Source organism: Berghia stephanieae, chromosome 3, assembly GCF_034508935.2.
Source record: "Berghia stephanieae isolate SIO BIC M18660-M18661 chromosome 3, UCSD_Bste_1.3, whole genome shotgun sequence".
Classification (NCBI taxonomy): Eukaryota; Metazoa; Mollusca; class Gastropoda; order Nudibranchia; family Aeolidiidae; genus Berghia; species Berghia stephanieae.
The window spans coordinates 101,629,920-101,643,770 of record NC_088362.1 but is presented as its reverse complement, the minus strand read 5'-3'; the positions used below and the strand labels follow the sequence as shown (position 1 = coordinate 101,643,770).

Sequence of the window (13,851 nt, the reverse complement as noted above, 5' to 3'; positions counted from 1 at the left end):
GCAAAACCAACTGTCAAAACTTACCGGTGACTAAAGGATTAGCATAGCAGTTAAACTTAACAGTGAAATCTTGAGACTCTCTGAGAGGAAAGCATTGGATGGGGAAGAGTTTGTCTACTAGTTGGGCTGTATCCTGTAGTGTCTCATTCACTTTATCTTCAAAGGTCGACACCAATCTTATAGGATAGGGAGAAATTATAATAATAATAACAATAATAATAATAATAATAATAATAATAATAATAATAATAATAATAATAATAATAATAATAATAATAATAATAATAATAATAATAATAATAATAATAATAATATTAATCATCATCATCATCCATTCTTTAAAAAAAATTAGGTTTGGGGTCAAAATGTTAAAATTGTTGCAGACAAACACGGAATTACTGCAAATTACAAAATGATCAAACTATTTTGTTTACAGATTGATAACCGAGTAACTTGCAAACATTAAAAAAAATGAATGGTAATTCAATCATCCGTTGACTCTATTTAGAAAAACTGTTAAGGCAGAAGGATCAGACATATTTGATTATTATAGAAGGAGAAGTAAATCTCATGCTTGTATAAGGAGTAATATCCATTAAATGTGCTCAAATCACTTTACAGTATAACAACAACAACAACAAAAACAAACTAACAGCCATTTAATAATCATTGATAAAAACAAATCAACATGATAGGAAAGTTAACACTCTGGCATTTTGTTCAGTTTACTTTCAAAAGTTTTAACAGAGCCTGCTTCACTTTTAGGTCATTTCAACATCTAAGCTCCTCGAGTTTTGGATAAGATGAACCTTAGATAAGGAAAACTTCATTTCTGGCCCACGGGAGTTTATCTTAAGCAAACTGCAGTGTTTGAGCTTCATTTAGTTTATTTTGTTTTTCAAATTTTCAAACTAAATGAATACACAATTTTCTTGACCCTTAACTCACTCCTTCCTAGAGTCTTTTGCTACTTTTCAAAATTGGGGAAAAAATGTATTATAAATGGGAATGTGCATAGATAGTTTTATTCAAGTATTATTAACACGCAAAAACTTAAAACAATAGCTTTGATACTAAGGCTATATTTGTCTCATAAAAATGTAATAAATAGGTATGGGGTAAAAGTAACGACGGATATAGTCGGTGTTAGGGTTGAGTGAATTAAATTTACAAAGATCAAAACTTACCTATCTACATGTGAACGTAATACAGTCTCGATCTCACTATTCCTCCTTTCAACGGCTACATCAAGCGCTGATATACTGTTACAGTTTGGGGGAGCAAAGTTGACACCTGTCCTCAGCATCAGGTTGACAGCATCCTTGTTTTGCTTCTTAATGGCCTTCATTAAAGCCGTCTCTCCTTGGTCAGAGTCAGATGTACACAGGCTGCTATTGGCACCAAATTTGAGCAACAAAGCTACAAGGCAAATTTCTTTCTGTTGATATTTTTTTTTAAAGAGATGAAAAGAGAAAAGGTTTAAGTATATGCGGCTAGGTGGTCTTGTGGTATGACACTCGCTTTCGGATCGGAAGGTCCTGGGTTCGAGCGACGCGCTTGGCGCATAGTTGAGTCCTTGGAAAAGGCTCTTTACTCACTTTCTCTCACCGTACTCAGGTGTAAAATGAGTACCTGGCCGTTAACAGCGTTGTCTTTGTCCGAAAAATTGTATTATCGCCTAACAGGCGGCATGTCCCGTCCTAAATGTTAAATGTTGCTGTTGACCAGGGACCCCTTGTAAAGCGCTTTGAGCACATTTAGTGGATATTGCGCTATATAAAGTTCAATCTTATTATATAATTATTTAGAATACATAAAAAATACTACCAGGAATCTTTTGCCATAAAGCATCGAACTGTGAAGGCCAATGACCTAAAATTGGTGTTAATATTGGGTGGCCTAATTCCAAATTTTTAATGTTTACAAACGCACTGTTCCCATCTTTCTTTGAAGTCTTAAAATCATGAATTTTTGACAAGTCATCTTAATCAAACAAAGTTTGAAGTGAAAGTTTCCTGACCAAAATGTAAAGATTGTGCTTTGTTGAAGTTACTAAAAGATGAGGCTGACTGACTGACCTGTTCACATGCCATCATCAAAGCTGTCATTCCATTACTAGTTTGACTGTTCACAAGGACACCTTGCTCCAGCAGCATCTCCACAATTGACACACTGCCTGTAAACAAACAAACAAAACAAAAAACAAAAAAAAAAAAAGAAACTGAATATTAATGCATCACTAACAAGGCAACTAACAACATATCTGGAATCTAGATTTTGAAAGAAAAAAAATGAATGATTGAAGTAAAACTGAAACTGAATGAATAATCTAACGGGGTTTTTTTTTTGGAACCTAAACCTTTCATTTCCAATATTTTGTTCAGTGACAGACACGAGGACAAGGGGCTTATGAAGCTGTAGTTCAGCCTATTTCTGTAATGTGAAATTGACCACAAACAATTGCAAGTTACCTCCTAAATGAATGTTGGTCTATCTCACACTCAAAGAACTCTCAGGCAGGGTCCATGGAGCTGGAGTTTATCCCGGGTTCTATAGTGCTAAATAGATAATAGCAATTACTTGCTACCCTTTGGATAGGAATTTAGTCTCTTATGAACAGAGTCAGAAAAAATGTTAACATCACCCAGAATCAATCCCTTTGTATGAAATGAATGCTTTACCAAATGAGCCACGGCGACCGCAAAGGCAGGATTAACTTTACTAATGCATCTAATGAATCAATGATGGGTCAAGATTGAGACAAGACAAAAAAAAAGTAAATGGGCCCTGGCTTATCAGTCAAATATTCCCTGCCTCTGAAGAAAGCGGTGTAAAAGATCGAAGTAAGCTTGTAACTTGGAATTAAAAATGGTTCCAAATCAATACACAGTTTTGGGAACTCGCTTTCAAATGCAAGTTAGCATAATAACTCCTTATCATAACCCACAAACAACTTCACATTTGATACTTCTGCTTGAAATTCATCCTGGTTTTTTTGGGGGGTTTTTTTCAATGAGCTGAACAGTCTTAGGAATTATTATTGTTGTCAAGATATTACGCGTCAATATCTTTCTTTTTTATAAGACCTAATGTGAGCCAGTAGAACATTTATTACAAGGCTACCTCCTTTTTTTTTTTAACAAAGAATCATAGGGTTTCCAGAAATTCAGGGTTATAGTTATAACGAGAAAAGATATTACCTCTCCGAACAGCTCTCATGAGAAGATTTATCCCTGTTGAGTCTTTCTGCTCAAAGTCGAGACTGTGACTGGAATCTGTGCTCTGTTTGATGGCACGGCTAACAACCTCTGCCTTACTTAAATTAACTGCTTGAAGAAGATCAGCTGAAAAATAGGTTTTAAAAAAAGTTTTCAATCAAATAGTCTATCTCCCAATGAATAATGTGATATGTCAATAATAATGATGATGATAATGATAATAATAATAATAACAATAATAATAATAATAATAATAATAATAATTACTACAACAATAATAGAAACAAAAATAATGCCCTGTATTTGTTAGCACTCTGCCATATCACGTGAAAGTGCACAGAGCACTTTAAAAATGTGTCAACACATTAGCTCTGAAAAGAACAAAGTCTTAATATGCTTTTTTAACAGATGGTCCAATTAATGATGTCATAAGTATTTTGGAAGAAGAATCCAGAGGGTTGGGATGCTTCTAGAAAAAGAGCATCATCCACATGAGACGTAAGAGCTATTTCCTGGAGTAGCAAGCAGTTTTCCATCAGATAATGAGCAAAGGGATTGCATCTGCAGCATCTGTTATATTTTTCTTTACTCTCACTCTTTGCACTGGACATGTCAGATAAGAATGGACCCAGTCTAAGGCATTCCCTCTAACTCCAAAACTTTTGAAATAGTTCACGAGCATCTTTGTTAATTCTTGATAGAATTTTTGATATTTTAAAATATGAAGTAATTCATCTGTCATAGAAAACATCTCTTTATGTCCTCGAGTTCTTTAATTTCCGAAGACAGTGTTGAGGTTAAGAAATAAGAGAAACAAATTTCACATTGATATCTAAATAATAAAAACATGGAAAGTTAAGACCACTAAGACTTTTATTGTTTTTTAAAACTAAATAATGCCATAAAACATTGACTAAAAGGAGAAATAGATAATATTTTGCTTAAACTGTCAATATGACCAAATCCTCCATTTAATTAAGTAAACTTTTGAATGGTGTTTTGCCATTCTCCGCTTTTGCTAACTGACCGGATGAGATGCAGATTTCTGAGCATTAAGATATTTTGTGCCAAAATTAATTATACAGCAGCTCAGTGGTCTCATTTATGGATGTATTAACATTTGAGATATTTGAATTAAACAATTATTATTATTACCTACCATTAGATATAAATCCAGTCGTCTTAACAAATCTGTCCTCGCCCTGTTAAAACAAAATAGAAAACATGATTGAGGATGGAAGAATGACCTCCAAAATTTGTAAATGAAAACATATTCAATCTCATAGACATTTCGTAAATTCTTATGACTCCAGTGGCAATTCTCCATCCCTTGATAGTTTCATATCATGATCTTCAATTCATTTTCACTGATTCATTAAAACTGCTTATTATTATTAGCAAATTCAAAACCCAACCTTCTTAATTTCCACACACTGCAATAATCTTTTTTTATAATTTACTTTCACACAAAGGGCTTTTTATTTAAAACGATGTCAAACTAGACCAGTTCATCACAACACATCAAATCATTTTCTTGGTCATACTCAAGGACATATGTTCGATTCATTACCTCAATCTAATAATATGTAAGAAGTGATCCAGGCAATCAAAATTTAATTTACGGTCTAAATGCTGATATCACTCAATTTGAGGGGGCTTTTTAAATAATTTAGTATTTTCATTTGCTTTTTTCAAATAGCATTTTTTCTTCTTTTAATTACAACTCAATATTCATAGCTAAGACTTTAAATCCAATTAACAGCATCTGGTTCATCCAGACAACAAACATATTGAGGTGGTTATTTGACTTTGGTTTTGCCTGAGCTTTTTGGTGAGTTACAAACTTTAAGCTGGCTACAATAAAAATCTATCAATTTGTGAGGTGGTCTGGCAAAACATGCCGGATGTTGAATCCACTGTTATTATTATTTTACATTTGAATAGAAGAACCATTTCTGAACAAAATGCAATTTGAATTTCATAAATATCTTAATTTGGGCCCAAGTTACACATTTGAAGGGAGGCAGCAACAATGGTTTTACCCTTGTGTTCATTACTTTCATTAACAGATAGTGATTTTGACTTTTAGAAGTTTTATATTGTAGGTTATAATATAAAATTGAAAGAAAAATGCATCCAGTCGAAAAACCATATTTTTGGCACAATATTTCACACAGGAATGTAAATGGAATGTGGGACTATTGCTTTGCGCTGTTACTCTTTTTCTTCATACATGTCCAGTCATCCTACTAACTCAATGGTAGCTAGTATTCATGTGTACTGTTTTGCATTCTAAATAGCGGATAACGACAAAAAGAATGATATGTAATATGTTGGGTTTTGATAACATCTTCGTTCTCAGCATTGAATTGAAATCTGCTACCTCAGAAGTATATTTAGAGGGCAATTTCCAATGTATTTACACATCGATAGTTTATAAACTTCAAATTGTAAAATCCTTTCATGCATGAGAGTGTAGTGGGATAGATACAAAAAAACGAAAATAATTAAGATAACCATTTTTCACCATTATTCGCTCATATCTAAAAACTAGCTCCCAGAACATCAGACAGGTTTTACCAAATCAACTAACATATTGGGAAAAAATCTGAATCAACACAAAATACATGATTTCTACCCCTATTTATACCTAATGTAACTTTAAAATGCTTTAAAATTGCTGTAATGTTATAAAATTCAGTCACATATCTATTTCATGCAAAAATAGCAATATTTTTTATCCATTTTCTCTAAAATTCTGTTGTTTTTTTTAAATCACAATCTGGAGGGAAAATATCTGAATTTGCCCATCATACAGCAAATGAATCTGCATGTCGCAGATCTGTGAAAACGATCATGAACTTGGTGATGAGAATAGCTTTTGTTCATAATAATTAGTTACAGTAGACAGTGATTGCCTGAGATTGTATACAGTTAAAGAAAAAACAAAAAAAAGGTTTCATGGTCGTTTTCATAGATCTGCGACATGCAGATTCATTTGCTGTATAAAGATTTTATAAACGCCAAAATTGGGCAATTCAGGTACCTATTTTCTGTTGCAAAACCTACCTGAGTATCCATGTCCTCTAGTTCATCACAGGTGATAGAGGCAATCCTTTGGTCTAGGTCAGATACTGTTAAAATAAAAGGAGCATCAACAGGTGACAGTTTCCTTAATCACTGACTATATATAATATGCAAATGACGAACTGGAATCAAACATAACTAAGGAACTGGCAACAAAACAATATGTGGAACTGCTTCGCAGAGTGTCAAAAAGGTATAGACAAAGTTTTTGACCCTACTTACTTACTTATCCGAACCAGCGACCACCTGAGCTCTAGCCCTTCGGTCTTGTGCCATGACGTAGAAGTTAGGTTTTTGACCCTAAAAAAAGCCACCCTTGCATATTTTTTTTATTACAGATCTTCAGGTTTTGGATTATTTTAAATTATCCAACCCAAATTTATGAAAATTACTCCTCCGATAGTAAGATCAAAATATAATAACTAAATATCAATGTCTTTTTCCGTTGAAACTTTTTTCAAAAACAACTTTTGTTGCAGGGCTCATTAAAAAACCCCAAAAAACTATGAGCATTTATATTGCGAAATATCCACTTGACATGCTCAAAGCATTTAACAAGGGATCCCTAGCCAACAGCAACATTTAAACAATGAGGACGAGACATGACACCTGTTAGACGATAGGACATTATGTCTTATAAAAATTTTGATTAATCATTTCTTAGTCTAAAAAAGTAGCCAGACATTCATTTTCTCCCACATAGGCGGCATCTTAAAACCTTCGACAAACTCTCTGGAACATGTAATATAAATAAAGTTGTTGACTCTCCTCTCCTCTCTTTGACTATACATAAATCCGCTACATTACAAAATGAAACTATGGGAATAACAACTAAGAAACATACAAACATACCTCTACGGGAATTTGGGGAAGGAATTTTCTCAAGAGGCCCTGACAAGTCGCCAGTTCGTTTCCGATGTGATGACCATCCATCAGAAGATGAAGATGAAAATTCTGTTGAATTGTGATGACTGACACGCACAGAAGAGGAAGACACAGGTTCTTGAACATTGGAACTGCTAGAATTCTGAGGTCCAGAATTAAGAGTGCTACTGTCTGTATTTGTAATAAGGCTCCCACTGGTTAAGGAAGACCTGAAGTTCTCTTTCCCGGGAGAGGAGCTAAGGTTAATGCTGCCTGGTGAGTTGGATGAGGTGGTGGATGGGGCTGGAGATACATGGTTGGTTGACGATGGTGGAGGATCTGATGCCTCTCGTATGAAATTGAAAGTACAATTATTATCACTGAATAATCCTGGGCGTTTAGAAATACCCCTGCCTCCTCTAACGCTTGAATTGGAATTGCTGCTGCCTGCAGAGGATTGAGGTATACTTCTTTCTGACGGAACAGTACTGTTAGCCATGATTGAATTTTTGTGAGTGTTGGAGCTAGCAATGGTATCAACATGCATGCGATGAGCAAGGACATTCATAAGACCGCTGGACATGGCATCTTTCTCCATGCTTGAAGGGCCCGACTCATCAAAACTGGAATCATATTCTAGGGAGCGCATGTTAACAAAATTATTTTTTTTGTCCTGCTGAGAGGTACCAGATGAGGTCTTTTTGGAAGCGGAGGGCAGCGAAGCGTGCTTTAATGGTTTAGAAGGGGGCACAGATACAGAAGTGGAAGGAGAAACGTGTTGAGAAGATGATGACAAATTGGATGTACTATTTTTTACATTTTCTCCATCAGATTTGTCCTTGTTTTGTTCATCTTTTCCATTTTTCATGTTCCAGCGCCGATTCGATTTTGAATCTGAACGATTGCAAGCACCTCCCCATAAGCAATCATCATAAGATTTTTCCACAGCCCCACTCGCTTCAGCCATCGCCTCAAGTGGAGATTTCATGGACCACTGAGTATTTCCACTGGCAGCAGATGACAATGAGACTTCTTCAGTGGCAGCAGTTGATTTCTCATCTTTCACGTCATTTTCTGATAGAGATGTGCTGTCAGGTAGAAACCAATCATCTGAAATAATATAAAAATACAAATAAACAAATTGCATCAAACTTAACTCGTAATGCCACATAAAAATATGAATGTAAAAATTACCTTAAAAAAAAAAAATATTGGACAAAGACATGAAAATATTTAAGTTTAAGAGGATACCATACTGAACCCCGGATAATTTTTAAAATGATCTGGCATTCTTGTATTAATCTTCAAAGGTAGCTATCGAGAGTGGTAGTCTAGCAAAAATTATCAAAATATTCCTGTGGTTGGTTGGTTTTAGGGATATTGCAGGTCATTTCAGAGCCAGGAAAATGGAAGATGCTGGAATGGACAAAAGATTGAGATCCCTCTATCAAGCGCCTATGACATAAGAGACAAAAGGAACAAGTTTAATTTAATTTTCTTTTTTTTTAAGGGTTTTACGGTGCTTGCAACAGATTTAGGTCATATCAGCGCCAGTAAAAAGGAAGAAAATTGGACAGTGAAAAGATTCTAGATGTACAATAAAAAGGACTTGAGGAAGAAAATAAGACAAAGGGGAGTGGTTCTAATAGGGAACGGGTGTAGATTCCAAGAGCACACCATCAATGTACTTAGTTTGAGATCACCTAAATGTCTCACCCACACACCAGCACAAGATCCCACTAAGAGGAATACACTCAAATGCTTACATTATACATTCAAAATAACAAACATAATACATGACAGAGAGATGATTTACAAGGAAAAAAATATCATCTCCCAAAACAATAACTATGCATTTGACTGTTTCCTTCCCAGCCAAGCACTACGGCTAGGGCAAAACCAAGTCATCTCATTCCAAGACAAAGACAGAAAGCAAATTGGAAAACAGATATAGGGGGATAGAAAACACAATAAGTACCTCCCTGCCTACTATGGGAGGTCAGGATCCCCACCCAGAACAAGTTTAACAAAGACAAAGAAGGTCCAAGAGCAATTTAATAATAATAATAATAATAATAATAATAATAATAATAATAATATAATAATAATAATAATAATAATAATAATAATACTAATAATACTAATAATAATAATAATAATAATAAAAAAAAATAATAATAGTAATAATAATAATAATAATAATAATAAAAATAATAATAATAGTAATAATAATAATAATAATAATAATAATAATAATAATAATAATAATAATAATAATAATAGTAATAATAATAATAATAATAATAGTAATAATAATAATGATAATAATAATAATAAAAAAAATAATAATAGTAATAATAATAATAATAATAATAGTAATAATAATGATGATTCTAAAAGGAAACGAACCGTATTTCATTTTGAAAATTTCCTCCGGCTTGATGACCTCCTCCGACGGTAGTCTCTTGTGTCCTGTTGTGACAGTAAGCATGGTCTCAGATGTCACAGTCATAACATCATCTTTAACTTGTTGTTTTTCCTTCGTCCTTTCCTCTTCCACAGGAGTCTTGTCACATTCTCGTGTTTCAACTAGTTTTTAGAAAGATTATCTTTTAGACACATTGCATCATTTTAAAGCCTTTACTAGAGTATTAAATTCATCAATTTATGAATAAGGAAGTTATTGAAATGGAAATGATAGCACCTCTCAATTTTTGTTCATGAAATAAGGCAAAAATTTATAAGTAGTGTCATTATATCTATACAAATACAGAGCAAATCTCATTTACACCATCTGTATCTGCACAATTCTGTCTTGTGACATAAAATTTAAAACTTGCCAACATTTCAGAGACAAAATTCTTGAAATTTTTTTGTCAAATCTGGGACTTAAATGAATATGTGATGGTAGTAAAGACGATGATGATGATGACGATGCTGATGGTGGTTGTGGGTTTGACGGTGATAATGACGAGTATCTGTGGTGGTAATGATGATGATGATGATGGTGGTTGTGGTGGTAGTGGTCGAGGTGAAAATTGAGGACTTTGCAGGGGAAGAAATTGCATCAAACTATCCAAACAGAAGATATGTAATAATAATAACAATGCAGGGACACCATCAACTTAGATAGACAATATATGTGACACAAGCCGTTCTACAGACATGACAGCGACTATGACAAATTTGTGGAAAATTGAATGTTTGGATCCCAGTAAAGAACTACATTAACTTCTTTAACCCAAAATAATATAACTTCTTGAAAAGGAAAATTTGGTGTCAAAGCACATATTTCAAGACTTGAGTGAATCAATATTAAGTTTGGTATAAACTTTTCTTGTAGAAAGTTTTTAACCAAGATGTCACTTAAATACCCTGATGCACCACTTTTATTAAAATTATTATAACACTAGCTAAATAAATGCACTTCTAAATTGTATACCTCCCTCCCACCTCTATCATTTGGACGATACTGAGTATTTAATATAATAACCGTTTAACAATAAATGTATGAGTTTATCTGCAACCAACCTGTTACTGAAGAAGTTGCATCCGGGTAATATTCCATCCTGTGATCAGATCCACTCTCCAAAACTTTGTTGTGCTCTGTTTCACTTCCAGTAGTTTCTAAACCTTTCATTTCTACAGGCTCATCCAATTTACTACTCCCATCCCCATTCAAAGACACAATACCGAAAGTCACAGAAGTAACACTTGATGAGGAACGTTTGTGCTCTCTGGATCTTCGACTCCGTTTAGCAGAAGTATAACCCCTGGCACTAAAGGGGTCACTTGACCGTTTTCGTGATTTAGTGGCTGACCCAAGAGTGTTAATCTTTGGACCCAATTGTGACCTTGGTATAGATGCGGATTTCAATGATGTAGTTGAATTGGATAAACCTTTTCTCTTCCTTTTGAGAGATAAGGAGGATGATGAACCTGATGGAGACTTTGATTTTTCAGATATACCAGGAGAGGAAGAAGTTTTCTGCTGAGTCTTGTGCATTTTCTTAATGTTGTTGGCAGCATCAGCATGGGCTGCTCTCCTGGATCCCTTGACTTTAGAGTACATATCTCCGTCAAACACTGTGTCATCAAGTACACCCATTTCCAGATTTTTCCAAAAGCGATCCTTCAGATGACCATAAATGGAATGAGACTCCTCTTGTGATGGGGAATCTGTTTTGTTCTCATCATCTGCCACTGACGATGATGCCAACTCAACATCTGTTGTATCTTTTTCGCCTTCCATATTTGCAGGCATCTTCTGGAGAGAAAAAAAGGATTTGGAAACAACTACATAATTCAGTTTATCCACACCACGATCATAAATGATAAGACTAAGAAGAAAGCCTACCATGGGAAACAAATTTTTGATTATAACTTGTTGAAAAATTACACAAGCTGAAACTCCACAACGAACCATAAATTTTTGTAATATTATTGAGCCTGCATCAGCATCAACACAAAAGGCACGGTTTCTACCCCTCTATCTATAAAATGTCACAATAAAATGATTTAAAATTGACAAGGCATTCAGTTTGATCACATACCTACTTCTTGTAAAAACAGCAACATTTTCAAACATTCTCCTCTAACATTTTGTTGAAAAAAAATCTGAATGTTGAAATTTGGCTTTCAAAAAATCGTATCTGATATGTATAAGTATTAGTTGCAGATTGGAGTTCCAGAAGTTTACAAGATAAAAGAAAAAATATACATAGCTGCCAATTCTCCCCAGTCTCAAATAAGGAACACTAAACGCGATGAGCACACCGACCACACCCTGAAGTGTGGTGGTGGCCAACACTTTTAAGCTCATCAACTGACAGAGGTAAAATAAATATATGTAATTAAATGTTCTTTGTGTACTTTAAGTGTAAAAATATATACTTTCCAAAGCTGGAAAAAAAGGTGGTATGTTTAAAAATAGAGGGACATTTTTTTGGGTAAAGTGAAAAAGAAATTAGGCTATATTCTTCAAAATATAAATGCCACACAAACTCAAATGCATAAAATGTACATTGAAAACATGCTGCCTCTCATTTCCATCTATCCATCCAATTACACTGTGGCATTCCAAAACCATGTAGAAAGTAAACAGAATTGTAACTGACAATGACAACACCCATTCAAACCATCACTATCATTCTGTCCACCATTAGTGTTACTACCAAGAGACAATGTGGCTGTACTCTTTTTTAAATCATACAAAAAGAGGGAACACTTAATCATATCCAGTCCAATCTATCCAAATGCCATAATTATGCCATGCTTTCCCATTGTTTCCGAGATAAAATATATCATTCTTTTCCTTTCTTGCATTGCTATGAACCCCTTACTACATTAATAATCTCCCTTTCTATTCAGTTAAGCAGTAAGATTTTAAAATCAATTTGTAACTGACAACATTTTGAATCAGATAAATATTTCACAAAGTTAAAATACTCTGTAGAATAAAATCTTAAGGCAAAAAGATGATCCAAACTAAATTCCAAAAATGTATACAAATGGCTATAATTTTATTACATACGGTACTTCAAAAGTGGTCAATTAATAAAGAACTAAAGAATAATCAAGAGAATTGGTGAATTAAAACTTCGCATTGGAAAGATAGATGAAAACTGGATGCTCTCCAGATTCCTTATAAAGGAGAACAGCAAGGCACAAAAAGGTAGAGATTTGCCATCACCACTGGAGATATGAAAAATGCCGAAAGCCACTGGCAAGTCAGGAATAATAAAAGAAAGGATAAAACTACTCCCATCTAATAAACTGAACATGAAAAGATGGAAATTTAGGCAGTCCCAAGCACAAATCAAGGCCGTAGCCCAAAGCCCCATACTGATATTACTAATGATTGCGCTATCAGGAACTCAGAAACATGGGGACGTACATAATATTAGTAGGAAATACTAAAATAAAGTGTAAAAATCACAATGTTAAAAAAAAAAACCCCAAAAAACAGTAGTAATAAAATAAGGCCAACCAACCAACTAATAAACTGGTAAACATACAGACAAAAAAACGCATAAAAACATTTTTTTTGTGTGCACCATCAAGAAATAAGATTCACATAGGTGTTTACCAATAGCTGTGCATCAAACAGAAAAGTTATAGTGGGGTTGAGAGCATGTATAAAAAATTAATGTGCTGTACATTGTATGACCCTTCATGAAGAAAAAAATGAAAACCCGTGCAAGATGGAAACCTACTAAAATAGAAGCCCCCCCCCCCCCCCTGCACATGTGATTGTCTTACACAGGGGTAACATATGAGGGGGGGACTATAAAGCGGGTTTCACTGTAATTGACCAATAAAATAGGGAAACCATCAAAGCCTAATCAAGAGATTCTGACAATTTGACATATTCAAACCTTCTCTTTTTGTCTCTTCTTTCTTATTGCCCGCTTTTCTTGATTGAACTCATCCACCATGTACATGACATTCTCCAAATCAGACAATGGCTGCCAAGAGTCCGCTTCAGATCCAAAGTTTTTCCAACGAATCTTGTAGCACACCAGATTCTGAAATGTTTCCATATGTATCATAAATCTATGCATATTTGATATTATAATGTATATTAGTGTTCAATAAATATCTATGTTTTATATTATAGATAACCCATGATATTTGATGTATGATCACAGATCTTCCCTGAGTGGCACCTGTATATGGAAGT

General features: G+C 34.2%; 1 protein-coding gene across 2 annotated transcripts in view; it reads right to left on the bottom strand.

Moving 5' to 3' along the window:
* LOC144968997 (uncharacterized) overlaps positions 1-13,851 on the bottom strand; it is a 37,464-nt gene that overhangs the window by 7,321 nt on the left and 16,292 nt on the right. The window contains exons 4-13 of one of the 2 annotated variants that reach the window (XM_078907929.1): positions 13,547-13,696; positions 10,701-11,436; positions 9,579-9,758; positions 7,158-8,279; positions 6,288-6,352; positions 4,378-4,420; positions 3,201-3,344; positions 2,079-2,176; positions 1,188-1,438; positions 25-176 (exon numbers count right to left, since the gene is read on the bottom strand). In XM_078907929.1, coding sequence (XP_078764055.1) covers positions 25-176; positions 1,188-1,438; positions 2,079-2,176; positions 3,201-3,344; positions 4,378-4,420; positions 6,288-6,352; positions 7,158-8,279; positions 9,579-9,758; positions 10,701-11,436; positions 13,547-13,696 — 2,941 coding nt within the window. The remainder of the gene's footprint in view (positions 1-24; positions 177-1,187; positions 1,439-2,078; positions 2,177-3,200; positions 3,345-4,377; positions 4,421-6,287; positions 6,353-7,157; positions 8,280-9,578; positions 9,759-10,700; positions 11,437-13,546; positions 13,697-13,851) is intronic. The other variant, XM_078907930.1, reaches the window with a different exon arrangement.